The sequence below is a fragment of the Macrotis lagotis genome, chromosome 1 (genome assembly GCF_037893015.1).
Source record: "Macrotis lagotis isolate mMagLag1 chromosome 1, bilby.v1.9.chrom.fasta, whole genome shotgun sequence".
NCBI lineage: Eukaryota > Metazoa > Chordata > Mammalia > Peramelemorphia > Peramelidae > Macrotis > Macrotis lagotis.
In genome coordinates this window covers 175791253-175813803 of record NC_133658.1, presented here as the reverse complement: position 1 = coordinate 175813803, position 22551 = coordinate 175791253, and the positions used below count along the sequence as shown (strand labels likewise).

The following is a 22551-nucleotide window of genomic DNA, read 5'->3' as shown; positions in this document are numbered from 1 at the left end:
GCAGTTTTTATCAAATAATGAGTTCTTATTCCAGAAGCTAGAATCTTTGGTTTATCAAACAGCAGGCTATTATAGTTATTTTTTATGTCTTTTGCATCTAATCTATTCTATTGATCCTTTTCCCTAATCCTTAGTGAGAACTGGCCATTTTTGATGACTGTCACTTTATAATATAATTTTATACGGTCAGGTCACCTTTCTTTTTTTTAAAAAAAAATGTTTATTTACTTACAGCCATTTCTACATGCATATTTCCAAGATACAAAATTTCCCTCCTCCCTCCCTTCCTGCCCCCCTCAACAGGGAATAGTCAGGTTAGCGTTTTAAATACATATTTTGTTAAACATATTTTACAAATTAGTAATTTTTGGCATGAGGAATTAGGATTAAGGGAAAGAGATAAGAGATAATTTTTATAAAGTGTTCAACAGATTTAGAAGGTTTGTTTTGTGTTTTTTTCCATGTGTTTTGTTTTGTTTTGTTTTTCTTCCTGGTTGGGGATAATATAGTGCATAACCACTCAAATACAATTGTCCTAGCTCTCTGAATTGTCAAGAGGAGTTGCTTCCATCAAGGCTGTTCTTCTCATAATTTGTTGTTGATGTGTACATTGTTCTCTTGGCTCTACTCCTTTAGCTCAGCATCAGATCCAGTAAATCATTCCATGCTTCTCTAGAGTTTGACTACTTATGGTTTCTTATAGAACAATAATATTCCATAGTATTCATATATCACAGGTCACCTTTTTTTCATTTTTTCATCAATTTCCTAAATATTCCTGATCTTTTGATCCTGTGGATGAATTTTGTTATTATTTTTCCCTCACTATAAAATAAATTTTTGATTGTTTGGTATGTCTTTGAATAAATAATTTACTTTAGATAGAATTATCATTTTTAAAATTTTATTGCTTCAACCTAACCAGGAGCAATTGACATTTTCCCAGTTATCTAGATCTGATTTTATTTGTGTGAAAGGTATTTTACAATTGTGTTCATATAGTTTCTGCATTTCTCTTGACAGGTAGACTCTCAAGAATTTTATGTTGTCTACAGTTACTTTAATTGGGATTTCTCTTTCTATCTCTTATTGATGGGATTTGTTGTAATACATAGAAATGCTAATTATTTATGTGGATTTATTTTAGATCCTGCCAATTTGCTAAAATTAATAATTGTTTCAAATAGTTTTTAAGAAGTTTCTAGAATTCTCTAAGTATACCATCATACCATCTGCATAGTGAGAGTTTTGTTTTCTCATTGCCTATTCTAATTCCTTTAATTTGTTTTTCTTCTCTTATTGCTAAAGCTAATATTTCTATTACAATATTGAGCAATAGTGGTGATAATAAGCATCCTTCTTTCACCCTTGATCTTATTGGGAATGTGTCTAGTTTATCTCCATTGTATATGATGTTTGCTTATGGTTTTAGAGAGGTACTGCTTATCACTTTAAAGGAAACTCCATTTATTCCTATGTTCCCTAGTGTCTTTTAATAGGATGCCAGATTTTGACAAAAGCTTTTTTTTATCATCTATTGAGATAACCGTATGTTTTGTGTTAGTTTATTATTGATATGGATAATTATGGTGCTAATTTTCCTAAGTTTGAACCAACCCTGAATTCCTAATATAAATACTTCCTGATCAGAGTATGTTTTCCTAGTGACAACTTACTTGTGATCATTTTGTTAATATTTAATTTAAAATTTTTGCATCAATATTCACTGGGGAAATTTGTCTATTATTTTCTGTCTCTTTTTAACTCTGATTTAGGTATCAATACCATGTTGGGGTCATGGAAGGAATTTGACAGAACTCCTCCTATTTTTTTTTCAAATAATTTATATAGATTTGGGTTAATTGTTTTGTAAGTGTTTGGTAGAATTCACTTTTTGTTTTGATCAAAACAATGTGGTAAAGTGACTTGTCCAGGGTCACACAGCTAGGTAATTATTAAGTGTCTGAGTCTGGATTTGAACTCAGGTCCTCCTGGTTCCAGAGTTAGTGCTCTGTCCACTGTGCCACCTAGCTGCCCTAGAATTCACTTTTAAAAATCACCTGTCCCTGTAGATTTTTTTTTTGTTGGAGTGTTCAATGATGACTTTTTCAATTTATTTTTATGGAATGGGATTATTTTTTATATCTTGTTTTCTCTTTTGCTAATCTGAGCAATTGATCCGTTACACTTACATTGTCAGATTTGTTGGCATACAGTTGGGGAAAATAACTCTGAATTATTATTTTAATTTCCTCTTCATTGGTGATGAATTCACCCTTTTGATTTTTGATACTGGTAAATTGGATTTCTTTTTTAAAAATTAGATTAACCAAAGGTATATCATTTTTCTCATAAAACCAACTTTTGTAAAAGTTCCCATGTAGGTATGCAACCAGTTTAATCTTATTGAATAGCATCTTTTTCTTTTCCCATGTTTAACTTTTATGCACCTCTTGAGTCTCATATTTGAAGATTGAATGTTCTCTTCAGCTCTGGTCTTCACATCAGGAAAATTTGACAGTCATCTGTTTCATTAATTATCCATCTTTTCCCCTGAAAGAGTATGCTCAGTTTTGCTGAGTAGTTGATTTTTTTATTGTAATCCAAACTCCTTTACCCTCCAGAATATCATATTCCAGGCCCTTCATCCTTTAATGTTGAAGCTGATAAGTCCTATTTAAATCTTGACTGAGGCTCCTTGATATTTTGAATTATTTCTTTTCAGCTGTCTGCAGGATTTTCTCCTCGATTGCAATATTTCTTGGCATTTTCATTTTGTGTTCCATTTCAGGAGGTGATAGATGGATTCTTTCAATGACTATTTTACCCTCTGGTTCTCAGATATCAGGGCAATTTTCCTTGATGTTTTCTTGAAAGATCTTGTCTAGGTTTTTTTTTTATTTTGATCATGGCTTTCAGGTAGTTCAGTCATTATTATATTATCTCTCCTGGATTAATTTTCCAGGTCAGTTGCTTTTCTAGTGAGCTATTTTACAGTTTCTTCTATTTTTCATTTTTTTTATTTTGCAGGACTAATTTGTTGATGACTCATGGAGTCATTAGCTTCAACTTGTCCAATTCTATTTTTCAAGAAATTATTTTCTTCAGTTAGTTTTTGTATCTCCTTTTCCATTTGCTCATTTCTATTTTTAAAGAAATCTCGTTTTATCCATTTGCCTGATTGTATTTTTAAAGGATATGTTTTCTACAGTCAATTTTTGTGATTTCTTTTGCAAGATGTTGAATTTCTCTTGCATTTCTCTTCACAATTTTTCAACTTGATTTTTAAAATCATTTTTGAAATCCTTCAAGAAGTCTTTTTGGGTTGGAGACCAATTCATATTCCCCTCTGGGGCTTCACATGTAGTACTTTTTGGGTTGTCCTCTTTGAAGATGTGCTCTTCCTTACCCTCATAGTCACTTTTTTGCTGCATGACTTTTCATTAACTTTTTTTTTTTTTTAGGTTTTTGCAAGGCAAATGGGGTTAAGTGGCTTGCCCAAGGCCACACAGCTAGGTAATTCTTAAGTGTCTGAGGCCAGATTTGAACCCAGGTACTCCTGACTCCAAGGCCGGTGCTTTATCCACTACGCCACCTAGCCGCCACTTCATTAACTTTTTAAGTATCTTTCTTTTACTCATTTTGGTTTCTGGTCCTGGGTCACAGGGGTGCCAAACTTGTTGTGTTGGAGGTGAGATCTGCTTGCAGATCTTCTGCTTTGGGAAGCTAGTGGCTTTCTCATAGAGTTAGGACTGTCCAATCTAGTAGCACCCTCTAAACAGGAAGTCTTGGCTATCTGCGCTGGGGTCCTCCCAAGTGGTTTCCCATACATTTGACCTGCTGAGCTTGGACCCATTGTCTGCTACTGCAGATCTCTGCTATGTTTGAGAGACTTCTGCAGCTTACCCTCACTGGTCTCAGCTTCACACATGTGCTCCCTATGCTGGGCCATGCTCCCCCGACAACCCAAGTGAAACTGACCTTTTCTGAAGCCCTTTTCCAATATTTTAAATGTTGGAAAATGCTCCTCTCTGTTCGTTGTAGGTTCTTTTGCTTCAGAATCTGTTTAAAGACTTGATTAACTTTTTTTTGGAGAAAAGTCAGGGAGAGCTTTAGGAAGTTCCTGGCTTCTCTCCATCGGTTTTACCACTCCTTCTGTTGTTATTAATTTCTAATGGTTCATTCTTTACTATTTTGGCTAGTATACTCCCTCCAAAGAATCTCTCTTACATTCTGCTCATAAGATTTTCTTCCTTTGTGATATGACTTTTTCTTGTCAATATGGCACTCAAAATTTTCCTAGTCTTTCTGGTCATTGGGAGTTTTATTGCTTCAGAACTCAAATTAGCATTATTTAAATGAAATTTGGTACCTTCTCTAGGTATAGAGGTGTTTCTTTAGCAACAATTTGGACTTGGGCTTTAAGGAATGAATTTGCATGTGGCTATGGATAATTTCTTTTCCATTATCCCTAGTCTGAGCAGGGGTTTTACTTTTTTTCCAGTTCTTACCTACAAGGAAAGTGTTAGAATTTGGAATTTTAATTCAGTAATTTTCGTTAGAATTTGGCACTTTCAATTCAACAATTCTGGTCCAATTCTAATGTGAAGAAGAATGAATTACTTTGGGGAAAGAGCTATCTGTTCATAGACAATTTAGATTATTTCAATCCTAATCCTTATTTTCCCTTTAACTAGCTATGTGATCCTGAACAAACCACGTAAACCTATTTGAATCTGTTTCCCTATAGGGCAAATAGGACAGTTGCACTAGATTTCAAATGTCACTTCAAGATTTAAAATTCTGTTTGATTTTTTATTTTTTTATAGATGTCTCAGGAAATAAAAAGTAATTTTCAATATTTCTAACATTTTCCTCTTTTTCTTTTTCTCCCTTCTTCTTCTTCTTCTTCTTCTTCTTCTTCTTCTTCTTCTTCTTCTCCCTTTGAAACATTTTCCATTTCAAAGCAGTTATGTTCTTTTATTTTTCTGAAATATATGCAATATTTACTTTATCAAGCTGTGTTAAGTAATTTAAAACAGGATTCTATTTCCTTGTATATGAAGTTTCATTATCTTAGATATTGATTAGATCAGAAGTATAAAAAAAAGCATGTTGGAGATTATGAAAATTATTTTAAATTCCAAATATTAAAAATTGTGCCTTTGTAGCATTAATATTTTTATCATGTTTAGTGACCTGAATCCAAATTTTTCCTTAAATTAATTTGAGACACCAGAAATTTCACAATGAAGGTTACTTTTTAGATCAATTTGAACAGCTCTTTAGCAATAGGACCAATCATTCTGAATCTGTTAAACTTCAAGATGTTTATCTTCATTTGTGATGCATTTTTTCTTTCAGAGAGCCTTCCTTTACTCCAAAACTAACAATGCAAATGTTAAGTATTTTTGTATAAATTTTTCCTACAATTTCTACATGAACCCTTAATGTATGTAATCAACTGTCTTCCTACTCAATCAGTATTGATTACATCATTATGCTTTGTTAGATTCTTCTCTTTATTACCATCTTACCAATATTAAAACCATAATGTACAACTATTCTACAGAGTTCAGTGCCTTTTCATTCTAATGAAGGGGCATAATAATTTTCCACTGTTGCTTGTAAACATTCACCTTGTGCATGGTTAGCAGAAGCAATGTTTGAAAAACTTCATGGTTCCCACTGAAATTTATTATAGTAATCATGGTCTGGTTTAGGTTGTGAACAATCTTAGGTAGGGATTGAGTCACATTGGTGTATGAACTAGATAATGACATTTAATAACAATGGCACTATATATAATAGGATTGCTTTGGACCATGCAAAACACCCTGAAGATTTGGATCTATAGTATTAAATTCTTGAATGTGTGTGTGTGTGTGTGTGTGTGTGTGTGTGTGTGTGTGTGTGTGTGTGTTCTGATAAGCTATCATTGGGTTACAACTCCAGCTGTAGCCTGTCCTTGCTTTACTCCTGAATCCTTCTTACTGGCTTGAAATCTACTATTGCTGAAGGCAAAAGGCAAAAGAATAATTGCTCTTTGCAGAGTTCTGTGGTTGTAAGGCATCAGAAATTACAAAGTTTTATAGAGATATCTTGAAGACTTCTTAATTTAAGAGCTGTCTCTCTGTTAATTGTTTCAAATTTATGCTATATATATAGCTTATTTGCATATATTTGGACATTGTCTTCCTCATTAGTTTGTAAGTTCCTTGAGGGCAGGAATTGGTTTTTTTTTCTTTTTTGTATCTTTAGCTTGGTGCTTGCATATAGCAAGTTTATTTTTTGATCTATTGGTTAAAAACTTAATATAATATAAATGAGGCCCTTTCATTCTATCATATAATAAGAATAGAAAGAAAATTTCAAAAAAGTTTTAGAGAAATGTGTTCTATTTGGGAAACAAAAATTTTAAGTTTTTTTTAAGTTTGAAGGAATTTCTCACCATTTCTTGAGAAAGGGTATAACCACATAAAACCAATTGAAGAATATTGTTGAAATAATTTTGATATGTACTTATTGGTATATTTTTATCTACTTTTTTCCTTTATTCTCTATATAAACCAATAATAAAAATTTTAAAAATCTGTGAAATTTAAAAAATACATATCATTGTCTCTTCTTTTAGAATTAAATGAACTTCTCTTATTCTATGAATTTCTTGCCACTGTTGGATTGTTTTTCAATTCTGTGTGATTCTGTATGAGTGTATTTATTTGCTTGTTTGTTGATTCATTCACTCATTTTAGAACTTAAGTCCTGGTTAAACAATATTTCTCTTCTTGTACTATGTAATCATAAAGTATATATTTTAAAATAATATTTTAAATACTTTTCTATAAAGGAGCAGAAAGTCTCCAAACATGTTAAATATCTTTTTTTTTTTGGCATGGAGCTTACTGATCTTTTTATTGACATATAAAGTAAGTGGTTGAATTAGATTACATAATATAAAGTCCCTTTCAAGTCTAAAGTTCTATGAATCTATGATAATTGTGATAATCACTTGGCTGTGGACACACTATATCTTCTACCTCATTGGAGAAGATAACTTTTGAAGGGCAGGAGTTATGTTTGGTTGTAAGGAAAATATTTGGCTTAAGAGAGAGATAAGTTGTCGATAACACTTTCTATCATTGGCAAATCATTTAACCTAAGTCTTATTTCTTATTTGTAAAATGGAAGCACAATCATACTTGCAAAATCTGCCTCACAGGGTAGTAATATTGTAAGGATCAATTGTGATAATAATGTATTTGTGTAGAATATGATGTTCATTCGATTTAGTTAATTAAGTCAGTATCTTTATAACCTCAATTTGCTGTTTTATTTAAAAATGTACTGGAGTGATTTGCTATTTCTATCTCCAGCTCATTTTATAGACTAAAAAATTAATACAAGCCAAGTTTAGTGACTTTCTCAAGATGTAGTGTCTGAGGTCAGATCTGAACTCAGAAGATGAGTGTTCTTGATTCCAAGAGCAGTACTCTAACCACTGAAGCACCTAACTGACCCATAGTAGAACTAAATTTTATTTATCAAGAAGATCTTTTTAATGGTCTCTTTAGCAACAATCAAGGCAATTATTATAAGTGAAGATGGAGAAAGCAGTGAGATCTTACACATATATTAATGAAAAAACTAAAATTTAAAAAATGGAAAGAACTAACATTGAATGTTGCTTTAACATATTCAAAATAACTGACTTAGAATTTTCTTTCTCCCTCCTATTCCTAGTTTTAATTTTTCTTGCTTGGTTATTGTATAAATTGGTCAGGTTTTTTTCTAATTATCATCATTTCAACCTTTTAATTTAAGATATCTGAACTTTCTTTTATATGAATTGAATTTAACTTTTTGACTTTATGGTACATTTGTCTTTTCCTAAAAGAAGACTTGTCTGAAGAATGCAGGATATGCAAGATGGACCTGTTAGACATCTGAGACCAGCAGGGATTGATATATATATATATAATATATATAATATATATATTATATATATATATATATCCAGGTACTCCTGACTCCAGGGCTGGTGCTTTATCCACTTCACCACCTAGCCGCCCCATGGGATTGATATATTTTCAGGTTCTTTCTCTATTGTCATTTTCCCCAGTTATTTAAGTGGCCTTCACATGTTTAAAAAGTGCCCTCATTTAGATAAACCCTCAAATGGTAACCAAGAACCCATTTGATTCTAACGAAAATTTTGCCAAATTCTATCTAAGCCCAGCTTAAACCTGTTTTCTTATTCAACCTATATTCAATTCTATTCTTTAGGCTAAAGTCTAAGCAAGCACATGACCTACATTAACATTCTACAGATCAATGAATTTAGTCTTTGTTAGATTACTAAGGAAGTATGCTAAGAAGTCAAAGGTCTGCCCTTAGTTAACTCTCTGCCCCGAAGCATTTTGAATCTAAAGACTGTCAAGATATTAAATGACAGGTTTATAAGTAGGGGAGAGTGCTTGTCATCCAAAATAATGAGCCAGACTCCCTGTGTTTCTGACAAAGAGCAGCCCTTTAAAATGACATCAGGGTCCAAATATACACTACAGATACTAGCACACAAACCTGTACTGTACAGGCTGATTTCTAAGTAGTGATCTATGTTCATCTTCATTAAGTTTGATTTCAGTAATCTGATGCTGTGGTCAAAAAGCATAGGAGCACAATGTTTGCCAGGGATCTGATCTGACAATCTCTCACTAAAAAAAAGAATAACATCTGATGTCTCACAGCCATGACATCACAGAGGAAAGGGATACTCTCTCATAGAACATATCTAAGTTACCTGATTAAGAAAAAAAGATCCAAATGCCATTTAGATGAAAGATTACCTTCATGTGACTTTAAAAGTTGACCAGCCAATTCTTATGCAGTGATGGGCTTATCTTTTCTAGGGCATCATACATATTTTATCCCTCCTATAATATATTTTCTTGGTTGAAAATTTATTTTTGTTTAGTTATTTCAGTCATGACTAACTTTGTGTGACCTCATTTAAGGTTTTTTTTTGAAAAAGATGATATAGTATTTGCCATTTTCTTCTCCAGCTCATTTTACAGGTTGAGGAAACTGAGACAAACAAGGTTGACTTTCCCAGGAACACACAGCTGGTACATATTTAGGTTTTGATTTGAGCTCAGATCTTCTAAACTCCAGTCCCTGAACTATATTTACTGTGCAACCTGGGTGCTCCTGGATGAAATTAGTGTGGGCATTTTCCTGATCATAACATTTTTCATATCTGAAAACTTTTTAAAAATTGTCTTCCTCTTTATAACTGTTAGGTCTCAGTTTAAATCTATTAAGTGTAATTGCATCAGTTTTAGAAATAGGAACAGTAAGCAGTGGTCGGTGGGAACTTTTCTGTCTTTGCATACGATGTAAGCAACCATGCTGACTTGATTTTCAGTTAAATTAGAGACTGGTAGAATAGCTGATAAGACAGGAATGCATGAGTATGGTCTGTGTTGGGATAGTGCAGGTGCTCTGAGTTTTGAGAGTTTCAGTATGGGGCCACTATGGTTTGATGACCTAAGCTTTAATCTCCTAGCTATTGTTTTTTAAATCAGTAAATGAGAGATAATCTAATCAAGAATGGGATCCAGAATGCAGAAGACTCTTTGAGGAAGGTCTACTAATTTTGTACCTGTACCTAATTCATTATGATATGATTTTAGGCTTTTTGAAGTCCTAAATTTGCTTTCAACCACACTTTCATGTAATTCAAACTTAAATGTTCGAAAAGATATATAATTTCATGCGCTTAGGGACCCCCTTCTGATCAACAAACAGTGTTTTCATGGCTTGATAGACTGTTATCTGAATTGCTGGGCTTAAAAAAAATTGTTGAGCAGCCAATGCAATTCATAATAAAAATTTTTGCCTCCCATGAATGTTTTGGGAGCCACACATGAAGTTCCAAAAAGTTGTGCGTGGTTCCCCTAAGGCTATAGGTTGGTTCATAGTAAGTTGACTGCTGTAGTAAATAATTCACTTTATGGCAAACTTTAACATAGCAAAATCTTTTTTTACTTAGGCTTTTCATTATATCAATGCCTATGCTATTTGCTTTGGCTGCTCATTTACTAATCCTTCTGGATGATAGTCACAATAGAGCCATCAAAGGCATCTGCCATGAACTAACTACTACCCTGCCACATTTCTCAAGATTCCTTAGATGATCCCCCATTATTTCCTACTTTGCTCTAGCGTGAGTCAGTCAGAGGTCATCTTTCCTACCAAGGTCACCCCTGCTATTTATCCTCCTCTTGGTCTCATCTTTTCTTTTCTTTAAGTGAACTTGCTTAGTCAATCATTCCCTCTCCTCACTCCATCTTTGGTTCCTTTTATATTAGCTCCTTCCTTACGGTTTACAAAGATGGTCACATCCCCACACTTAAGAAAAAGAAATAAAACTTTCACAGTCACACTCCTTGAAAGAATCTTGTACTCCCTCGTTGTCTTTATTTAATAACTTCATCTTTTCTCACCTCTTTTCAGTTTAACTTTCAACCCTATCACTTGACCAAAACTTTTCTCTCTCAGATAAACAATTACTTTTATTTGTTAAGATGGATACCATTTTCTTAGTCCTTGTGCCATTTTACCTCTTGGCAACTTTAGAGAAGTCAAGTTTTCTAATAGTGTATAGCTCAGACACATCTAAAGGTCTTTTCTAATTCCATTCTTTATGAACAATCTCTCTCATAAAGTTACCATAGTATTACTTTATTTTTACTTTCAGGGGTAGGGAACCTTTGTCTTCTGTCAAACACCATTTTTAATATCATTCCCAGGCTGTATTTGGTCAAACCTATAATTGGTTCACCACTAAAAATCTACTAGATTTATTAAATTTTGAGTACCACCTGCAGGTGCCTTGACAATGCCAGACTAAGCTGGCTTGTGGGCCAGAGGTTCCCCACACCTGAGTCTGATTTGAATACATGTTATAATGTAAGATCCTTGTTATTCATCTTGAGATGCAGTGAGAAACCTGTGTTAAAGGCACACAGACAAATGACTGTGTGATCCTGGAAATGCTATTTAGCCATTCAATAACAATACAATTCTCCAAGACTAAATTGTGGAACAGATGCCAATATTTATTAGTGGAAGAAATTTCCTCACTGACAGGCTATTAGTTTTGATATGAAAAAAAATTCCCAGTATTTAGCATATTGTCATGTACATAGGCTCAATAAATGTTTTTCAATTTGTTGAATTTTTCCTACCTAGCTTTCTTGAATGCTCATTCCCCCATCACATTCTGCCCACTAGACACCTTCATGTGTAGAACACCTGGGCATTTAAAGCACAACATATCTTTTCACTCAACAAGCATTTAATAAGCATTTATTATGTACCAGACATTATAGTAAGCTCGGATAATTATTTTTTATTGATATTTTATTTTTCTAAATACATGTTATGAAAGTTTTTCATCATTCATCCATATGCATATGTATATTTTTAAGTTACAAAATTTCCATCCACCCTCCTCTCAGTGGCAAACAGTCAAGTTAGTATTGTGTTTACACATTTGTGTTAAACATGTTTACAAATTAGTCATTTTAAATATGAGGAATTAAGATTAAGGGAAAGAATACATAAAAAAATATTTTTTTAAAAAAGTGAATGCAGTGTTCATCAAATTCTGAAAGTTTTTTAGATGTTTTTTGTTTGTTTTTCTTCTTCTGGATGGGGATAGCATTGTCCATAGCTGATCTAATAGGGTTGTCCTAACTCTCTGAACTGCTGAGAGGAGCTGTTTTCATCAAGGTTGATCAACTCACAATGTTGTTTTAATGTGAAGAATTTCCTCTTGGTTCTGCTCCCTTCACTCAACATCAGATCCTGTAATTCATTCCATACTTCTCTAGAATTTGATCATTTATGGTTTCGTCTAGAACAATAATATTCCATAACATTCATATGCCATACCTTGTTTAGCCATTCCCCCAATTCATGGGTATCCCCTCAATTTCCAATTCTTTGCCTCTATAAAAAGAACTGCTATGAATATTTTGGAACATGTAGAACTTTTCCCATTTTTTATGTTTTCTTCTGGATATAGACCTAGAATTGGAATTACTGGGACAAAGGGAATGAACATTTTGCTCTTTGGGCATAGTTCCATATGCTCTCCAGAATGGTTGGATCAGTTCATAACTCCACCAGCAATGCATTAATGTCCCACTCCTCTACCACCTCTCCAACATTGAACATTTTCCATTTTTGTCATCTTAGCCAATCTGATAGGTATGAGGTGATACCTTATAGTTGTTTTAATTTGCATCTGTCTAATCAGTAATGATTTGGAGCATTTTTTCATGTTTATATATAGCTTTAATTTCTTCATTTGAAAACTGTTTTCATAACTTTTGACCATTTATCGATTGGGAAATGACTTGTTATCTTATACATTTGATGTAATTCTCTACATATTTTAGAAATGAGATCTTCATCAGAATTTCTAGTTGTAAAGATTATTTCCTAGCTTTCTGCTTTCTTTCTGATTTTGGCAGCATTGATTTTATTAGTGCAAAAACTTTTAAATTAAATATAGTCAAAATCAATTATTTTGTGAATTATAATGTACTCTATTTCTTTTTTTAAAATTTATTTATTTATTTATTTATTTTCATTCATATGCCCATGCATACTTTTAAGTTACAAAATTTCCTTCTACCTTCCCCTCATCAGGGAGTAGTCAGGTTAGCACTGTACATAAATATTTTGATAAATATGTAATTTTCAGTATGAGGAATTAGGATTAAGGGAAAAAGATACATAAGAGATAATTTTAGGTGCTTTCTGTGTGTGTGTGTGTGTGTGTGTGTGTGTGTGTGTGTGTTTTGTTTTATTTTTCTTCCTTTGGATGAGAATAATATAGTCCATAGCCAGTCTAATAGGGTTGTCTTAGCTCTCTGAACTGCTGAGAGGAGCTGCTTCCATCAAGGTTGTTTATTTCACAGTACAGTATTGTTGTTGATGTGTACATTGTTCTCTTGTTTCTGTTCCCTTCAGTCAGCATCAGATCTCCTAAGTCATTTCATGCTTCTTTAGAGTCTGATCATTTATGGTTTCTTATAGAACAATAGTATTCCATAGCATTCATGTACCATAACTTGTTTATCAGTTCCCCAATTGATGGGCATACCCCAATTTCTAATTCTTTGCCACTACAAAAAGAGCTGTTATGAATATTTTAGAACATGTAGGAGTTTTTTTATATATAATTTCTTCTGGATATAGACCTAGAATTGGAATTGCTAGGTCAAAGGATGTGAACAATTTTATTGCTCTTTGGGTATAGTTCCATAAAGGTTGAGTCCATTCACAATTCCACCAGCAATGCATCAGTGTCCCAATCCTCCCACAACCTCCCCAACATTGTTCATTTTCCCTTTTTCTCATCTTGGCCAATCTAATAGCTGTGAGATGATATCTCATTGTTGGTGTAATGTTCTCCATTTCTTGCTTGGTCATAAATTTGTCCCCTTTACATAGATCTGATAGATATATCATTTCCTAGTCTATTAACTTGTCTTTGGCGTCACCCTTTATGTCTAAATCCTGTACCCTTGTTTCGGTATAGGTTGCGAGATGCCCTAGTCAATGCCTAGTTTTTGCCATACTATTTTCCATTTTTCCCAACATTTTTTTCAAATAGTGAGTTCTTATTCCAAAAGCTAATATCTTTGAATTTGTCAAGCAGTAGCAAGTTCAGATAATTCAATGATTAAAGTGAAAAAGTCCCTGCTGCAAGAAACTTACAGTTTTTCAGTATGTAGACATTTAAGGATATAGAAAATAAATACATTGTATTTTGGAGAGGAAGATTCAAACAGCAAGAATCAGAGAAAAAAATAATGTAAGCATTTTCTAATTGGTCTTTCTGCTTCAGATTTTTCACCTAATTCATCCTTAACAAAATTAATATTCCTTAGTCAAAGACTTAAGTCCCTCCTTTAATCAAAAATTCCCAGCCAGATGTATGATAAAATCTAAACACTTCAGTGCAATATTTATAGCTCTTTTACAATTTGGGTCCCACTCTCTTTTCCATACTTTGTTCTATAGCCCAACAATATTATTCCCTTTTGCTCCTTCTGTGCTTCAAATGCCTAGCCTAACTGGCACTTCTCCAAACTCAGCATTCTATCTCTTGTCTCTTTATTTGTTTCTTTCTCATGTTTGGGATGTACTTTTCCCACACCTATATCTCTTAGAATAATGAACTTTTATCAAGGTTCAATCCAACTACAGTTTTCCATAGGAAGCCTTTCCTTATACTCAATATTATTAATACTTTTTTACTTTCTCAGATTATGTCAGGTATCTGGATATTATATATTTATTTATGTCTAGATCCATTAAACTTTTGATTTATTAATTGATCAATCTGTCTAAATGTCTTAGTGATTCACCCCCTGTATAAATCAGGAACTTAGTTTTCTTTTTTCAAACTATCTTTTATCTATCTATAATTATATATATATATATTTAATAATTTAAGTGCTTAATAAATTGTTGAATTGACTTAGCAATCAAGAACATTAAGAATGCCAAAGTGGATATTAATATTTTGTGTTATATAATTGACTAGTGTTCTTTTTAGTGCATTAGTAAGCTGAATGTTATCAGTCCTTTTAAAATTTATTTTTATTTCATTATACTAAATTTTAAAAAATATTTTAGTTTTTAATTTTATTATACATGACATTATTTTTATTTATTTTATTATCATGTAAATTTTTTAAACAAAATTATCTCCTTCCCTCCCCTTTGTCCTCCTTGAGAAGGCAAAATGTCATATTGGTTGTACATGTGAAATCATGTAAAACTTATTTCTTTATTTGCCATGTTGCAATAGAAAACAGAAACAAAATAAAACAATAAAAATAATGTAAAAAATTATGCTTCAAATATACATTCAAAATTCATCAGTTGTCTCTCTAGAGATAAATAGCATTTTCCATCTTGGGGTTTTAGGATTTGTTTTGGAAGTTATCTTTCATAACTGGCTATCTTTACAGTATTACTGTGCATTGTTTTCTTGCTTTTGCTCCTTTCACTTTACATCAATTCATGTAAGTCTTCCTAGGTTTTTCTGAGAGCAGCCTGCTCATCATTTCTTATAAAATAGGAGAATGGACCCTCTGACCCATGGGTTATATTGGTCTGGTGTTGCCAAGGCAACCGTAGGCAGGACTCAAAAGTCAACAAATCTAGGAAATTTTTAGGACTGAATTAATTAAATGTTTGACCAAATATAGGGCAAATGATGTTATAAATATCCAAATGGTCCTTGGCATAAAAAACTTTCCCACCCTGCATAACAATCATATTCCAGCACAATTATATAACACAGCCTATTCAATTATTCCCCAATTGAGGGATACCCCTTTGATTTCCACTTCTTTGCCACCACCAAATGAGCTGTTATAAACATTTTTTGTACAAAAAGGTCCTTTTCCCTGTTCTTAGATCTCTTTTAGATATAATTCTAGTAAATTATTTCTGGGTAAAAGGATATTCATAGTTTTATAACTTTTTGACTGTACTTGCAAATTTTCTACTGGATATATGGATTACTTCACAACTTCACCATCAGTATATTGGACTCCTAATTTTTCCAAATCTCCTCCACATTTGTCATTTCCCTTTTCTGCCATATTAGTCAATAAGATAGATATACAATGGTATCTCAGAATAGGTTTAATTTGCATTTCTCTAATCAATAAATTTAGAACATTTTTTTTCAAGGCAAATGGGGTTAAGGGGTTTGCCCAAGACCACACAGCTAGGTAATTATTAAGTGTCTGAGGTAAAATTTGAACTCAAGTACTCCTGACTCCAGGGCCGGTGCTCTATCTACTGTGCCACCTAGCTGCCCCTATTTAGAACATTTTAAAGTGACTATTGATAGCTTTGATTTCTTTTGAAAACTGCTTGTTCAAAAATTTTGACCTTTTTCTACTGGAGAATGGTTTTTAAAATATAAAATGAGTCTTTTAGGGGCAGCTAGGTGGCTTAGTGGATAAAGCACCGGCCCTGGAGTCAGGAGTACCTGGGTTCAAATCCAGTCTCAGACACTTAATAATTACCTAACTGTGTGGCCTTGGGCAAGCTACTTAACCCTGTTTACCTTGCCAAAAAAATGAGTCTTTTATCAGAGAAATGAGCTATAAAATTTTTTCCTAGCATCCTGTTTTCCTTCTAATTTTGACTGTTATATTTGTTTATGCAAAATGTTTTTAATTTCATGGAATTAAAACTATTTTACTCTTCATATTCTCTATCTCTTCCCTTATCCATACTTCTGACAGGTATGCTTCCTTGTCATTTTATGCCTAAATCTTTTGTTCATTTTGATCTTACCTTGATATACAGTATGAAATATTGGTCTATAATTAGTTTCTGCCAAACTGCTTTCCAGTTTTCCTAGCAATTATCAGATGTTGAATTTTTAGCCCCAAAACTTTGATTTGAATAATTTATCATGCACTAGATTATTATGCTTCTTTAATTCTGCATATTATATATCTAATCTATTTCATTGGTCTACCACTGTATTTTTAGCCAGTAGTGAATTGCTTTGTTCGAAAACCACTTTGCAATGTAGTTTGAAATCATAGTTTAAGCCAACTTCCTTAACATTTTTTTCAGTGTTTCATTTGATAATTGAACTTTTGTTCTTCCAGATGACTTTTGTTACTATTTTTAACCTGTGTATAAAGCAATTTCTTGTTAGTTTGAGTGGAATGACACTGAATAAATAAATTGTATTAGGTAGAAATATTATTTTGATTGTATTGGCTTAGCTATCCCTGAACATTTAGTATTTGTTAAATTGGTTGTATCTTGTTGGATTCATGTTCAATTCACATTTTTTATCTTTGAGGCTTTCCTTGCTGCTGTTTTGACTTCCATTGTCTTCTGAATTGCTTCTGAAGAATAATGCCTTGCTCTTTCTTGTCACCATAGTATTTTTTATAGTAAAGGGTTTTTTTTTTCCTTTACTCATTTTGCCACCCTATTTCTTGATTTTGGAACTTCAAAATCACCATGGGAACATATCTCTATTCCTAGCATGCGGGGTGGTGTGGAGGAGGTTCCCTGAATCAAGTTTCAGACATTTTTGCAAGACTGTTTCAATGGTGGGGAGCTAGATTGTGCAAAGGATAGAGCAGCAGCACTAAAGTCAAGAGGACCTGAGTTCAAATCCTCAGATATTTGACACATACTGACTGTAAGACTTTGGACAAATCACTTAATCTCAATTGCCTCACCAAAAACAAAGTGCTTCAGAGTTAGTTCTATGGGTTTCAATGTTCTCAGCTATTCCAAATTAGCATTATCTGAGGAGAGCTGTGGTCACTGTTCTCTCTTAGTCTGCACTCTGATCTTTATCCAGGAAGCTCCATGATCTGTTGGGATTGCAATTGATATTGCTTCTCGTATTTCCCCCTACCGTGAGACCTGAAACTATGCTGTTTCTAAATTTCTCTGATACCTTGAGACCAAGAGTAATACTGACCCTCAGGACTTCCACTGTATCTTGAGTTAAGTGCTCTTATCCCCACATTGTAAATATGACCCAGAAGTGGACTTTAGGCAATAGAACTGCCAAACAGTATCCATTGGAGGGTGAATGGATGTTTCACTCTGTTCTTTTGTTGGCTCTTCCACTCTGAAATTCAATTTGAGGAATTACTTTTATAAGTTGTTTTTTTGGAAGGGAATGTGTGCTCTCTCTACTTTCCCATCTTGGCTCTAAGACTTGCAGAAGTGTCTTTATCCATTTCTAAGTGAAGAATTATTAGATATCCATATGTAAGGAAAATAATATAAATTAAAATACTCATTAAAAAGATAGGTTAGAAATCTATGTTAATGCCAGCATTGATTGAGTCTTAAGTACTAAGTGTGATGTTTATCTGCAGTTGTAGAAGGGAAGGGCTAGTTCTAATTTTTATATCTTGAATATGATGATATTCATAGTTATTAAGTGATGTCAAGCACACTAAGGACTCCATTCATTGTCTTCTGCTATTCATCTTTTTTACCTTACCATCCTTCTTCATCATTTTATCTCCCAAATGTAGGAAGGTCTTAGAATTTACTTTAGATTACTAAATACTTAGATAATAATATAATGTTTTTGAGATGTTGAATGGAGAAACATATTTAATATTTATCTTTCTTTGAATTTTTTAATCTCACTTATATATGAATATTATTTTTACATTGATTGTGATACCTTTTTCTCCCTTCCCTAGTGGATGGCTGTATTCATAGAGCAGCTGGTCCCTGTCTGGTTGCTGAGTGCCGTAATCTGAGTGGCTGTGAGACTGGTCAAGCTAAGATCACATGTGGGTATGATCTGCCAGCAAAATGTGAGCATTTACTTTTAAAAATACTTTTACAATTAAAGTGAAACTTTTTCTTTGTTCTATTTATCAGAAACATAAATTTAATATTAATTTGATGTTTTTGAACTAATGTATAACAACCCTTTAAATTCAATTCCATGCTGTATACAATGAAAATGTTTTGCCTGATATCACCTAAATCTTACTCTTTTTTCATTTTTACATGAGTGATCATTTTTGGTTACTTTGAAGAAGTCTTTGAAATGGAAAAAAATCTAAGAAAATTAACAAAATGTATGCTAAAGTTTTTAAATGTCATAGAGACAGATTCTGGAAATTATGCCAATCTTTTATTTCTTATACAGGTGTCTTAATTGTGGATAAGTTTAAAGATAAGGAGATCAAAGTGACACATAGAGTTTTCATCTGCCATGTATGGGCAGATTGCCAGCTGCAATAAAGTCATCTGCCACATTTCATTTTTGGTAATAGCCAATGTAATCTGTTTGTCAATGCCAAGTTCTTTGAATACAGAATGGATGAAATTTCCATTAAATTTAATAGCGAAAGTAATACTTTTTGATCTTTATGCTTAGTTTTTTGGTCAACTTGAAGGAAGATAAAAATAACAATAAAGGAATTATAAGTTAAAATAAAACTTTTTCTTATATTACTTTTGTAGTTAGATTGTAAAGTAATATAGTATTGCTTAAGAAATATGTTTCATGATTTGCATTATGAATGGTGAAGGGGACCCAATTTACATGCTTCATATAATCTTATTTCCCAAGATGATGTGTTTATTACACATGATACATGCAGCACAAGCATAAATACACACACATATGTTGTTAAAGTAATGTATTTTTATGTTTGGTAGAGATGAGGGTAAGTTTGCAAGAATATTTCATATTTGAAATTACTTGTTTGACATTAAATTGATAGTCTGCGTGAAAAATAGTTGAAGTTCTGTATATGTACCTGAGAGTGAGTAGGTGGATAGTTAAATAAATTCTACAGGCATTTTAAGATTCTTGAGTTTAATATTCTTGACAAAAATAGTCATCCATAGTAAACACTATTTTACTTAAGGGTGCTATATTTCTACCTAGTGAATTTCCTACCCAAGTTAATGTTAGATGTTAACAATAGAATAAAAAGCAGATCCTCCTTTTAATAATCTCTTTTCCTTTCCATTTCTTTGTTTTGTAATATATTATTTTTTCTTGATGGCATAAAATTGTAGCATTTGTCATTCCTTGTATTTTATATGCAAAGTGATATCTAGGGTAGCTCCTACTTATTGATAAAGTTACTATAATACAAGAAACCTGTGATGTGAGTGCCAAACATATTCTTCAACATTGAAGTTTTTGCTATATGTGGCATGTGGATGTGCATACACAGATATACACATAAATTCAGACTTTTGCTAGCTGTATAATACTGGGGAAATAAGTTCTGCCTGACTCAGTTTCTTCAACTTAAAATGTGATGATAGTATTTACCTTCAACTGTTGTTGAGGCTCAAATTATAAAATATTAGTAAAATTCTTAGTACAGAGCCTGGTACATAGTAGAAACTTAGAGAATATTAATTTTCCTCTTCTAACATTTTTGAGTTGTTCCATCAATTAACTCCATTGGACCTTTTCTTTATTATATTCTTTACTGTATTATTCTCAGTGTATTAAACCTGTTGAATATTCTCAAATTTCACTCCTGGTAGGTAAATTTCCTAGATAGAAATGAAACTAAATTGAAAAATAGTCTTATTTCAGTTCTTTCAAGATCTTCATGGGTATTGGAGGTATGCCATATTGATCCATGTAGAGTTGAGTTGCTCTTAAACTTTCCTTCATCTATGCCAATTTAGAGTAGTATTAAGATCAATGCTTAATGCCTGTTCAGAGTCTGATATAAAACATAGACAAAATATAGATTTTGGAGACTCTCTATAAGGGAATGAGGCTAACTCCATTCTTCAAATGTCATTTTTTTCTATTCAACTCCTTTCTTTACATCAAGAATGCTTGAAAGTTTTCTATTTGATTAAATATCCATTTTACCCTGTAGGATTATAATTTTGCTATCTGTAACATTCTTGATGCTATTCTAAGTCTTTTGCCTTCTGGAATAGCATATTCCATTTGTACGTTGCTTTATAGCAGGGGCTTCACAGTATTTGAAATCTTTCTTTTTTGCATATTTGCAGTATTTCCTTCTTGATCTGGGAGTTCTGGATTTGGGTTATATTACTGGAAATATCTTTTTGGTGATTTCTTTCAGGAGGTGAATAGTGAATACTTTCAGCTTCTACTTTACCCTTTAATCCAAAGATATCTGAGCAGTTTTTCTATATAATTGCTTGAAATATTAAATCTAGACTCTTTTACTCACAAGTAGGTCAATGTTTTAAAAAGTATCACTCCTATATTTCCCCAGTCTTGGACAGCTCATTTTTCCTATTAAATGTTTCATATTTTATTATTCTTTCTTTTAACTTTGTTTTTATTATTTCTTGTTGACTCATGCAGGTACTAGCATCCTTTTGGCTATTCTGAATTAATTTTTGAGGAATTATTTTCTTCATTAAGGGTTTATACTTGTTTCCCCAAGATATTAATTTTCTTTTCATAAATTTCTAGGTTCTCTAAATTGTTTCTAATTTTTCATTTACTGCTCTTATTGGGTTTTATTTTTTTAATTTTTAATTTTTTTTGCAAGGCAATTGTATTAATTAAGTGACTTGCCAAAGGTCACACAGCTAGGTGTGACTGAGGTCAGAATAGAACTCAGGTCCTCCTGACTCCTGGACCAGTACTCTATCCACTATACCACCTAGCTTTCCCTCTTATTGGGTTTTTAAAATCACTATTTGCTCTTTTAAATAATTCTTGTGTAAATTGCTCTTGCTGGGGTGGTCAGGTTGCATAGTAGATAGAGCAGCAGCCCTGGAGTGAAGAGAATCTGAGTTCAAATCTGGCCTCAGACACTTAATAATTACCTAGCTGTGTGGCCTTAGGCAAGCCACTTAACCCCATTGCCTTGCAAAAACTAATAAACAAACAAACAAACAAGCAAATACATAAATAAATAGATTGCTCTTGCTTACCTGTTCTAGGAATTCTTATTGAATTTGTATCCAATCTACAGCTTTCTTTGAAGTTTTGATTGTAGATGCTTTTAAGTCATTATTTTCTTCTTTATTGATATTTTATTTTTACAAATACATGTTATGAAAGTTTTTCAACATTCATCCATATGTATATTTTTAAGTGACAAAATTTCCTTCTTCTGTCCCTTCCCATCCTCCCCCCTTCAGCAGTAAGCAGTCAGGTTAAAGTTGTACATACATATTTGTAATAAACATGTTTACAGATTAGTCATTTTCAGTATGAGGAATTAGGAATAAGGGAAAGAGATACATAAGATATATTTTTAATAAAGTGCTCATCAGATTCTGAGTTTTGTGTTGCTTTGCTTTGTTTTTCTTCCTTTGAATGGGGAATAAATAGCATTTGCATAGCTGGTCTAATAAGGTTGTTCTAGCTCTCTCAACTGCTGAGAGGAACTGCTTCCATCAAGGTTGATCATCTCACAATGCTGTTGTTAATGTGTACATTGTTCTCTAGTTTTTACCCTCTTCACTCAGCCTCAGAACCTGTAAGTCATTCCATGCTTCTCTAGAGTCCTACTATTTATGGTTTCTTATAGAACAATAATATTCTATAGCATTCCTGTACCATAACTTGTTCAGACATTCCCCAATTGATAGACATCCCCTCAATTTCCAGTTCTTTGCCACCACCAAAAGAGCTGCTTTTTAAAAAATTTTTTTATAATTTCTTCTGGATATAGACTTATAATTGAAATTGCTGAATCAAAGGGTATGAACAGTTTTATTGCTCTTTGGGCATGGTCTATATTACTCTCCAAAAAGTTTGGATTCATTCACAACTACATCAGCAGTGCATCAATATCCCAATCCTCCGACAACCTCTCCAACATTGATCATTTCCCCTTTTTCTCATCTTAGACAATATGATAGGTGTGAGGTGATACCTCAGAGTTGTTTTAATTTTCATTTCTCTAATCAATAATGATTTGGAGTATTTTTCATACAATTGTATATAACTAATTTTTTCATTTG

At 32.7% G+C, this 22551-nt stretch overlaps 1 protein-coding gene across 3 annotated transcripts in view; it reads left to right on the top strand.

Annotated features, from left to right (window-relative positions):
- MACROD2 (mono-ADP ribosylhydrolase 2) overlaps positions 1 to 22551 on the top strand; it is a 2318796-nt gene that overhangs the window by 674645 nt on the left and 1621600 nt on the right. For all 3 annotated transcript variants that reach the window (XM_074209420.1, XM_074209421.1, XM_074209419.1), the window contains exon 5: positions 18306 to 18422. In XM_074209420.1, the coding sequence (XP_074065521.1) occupies positions 18306 to 18422 (117 nt within the window). The remainder of the gene's footprint in view (positions 1 to 18305; positions 18423 to 22551) is intronic.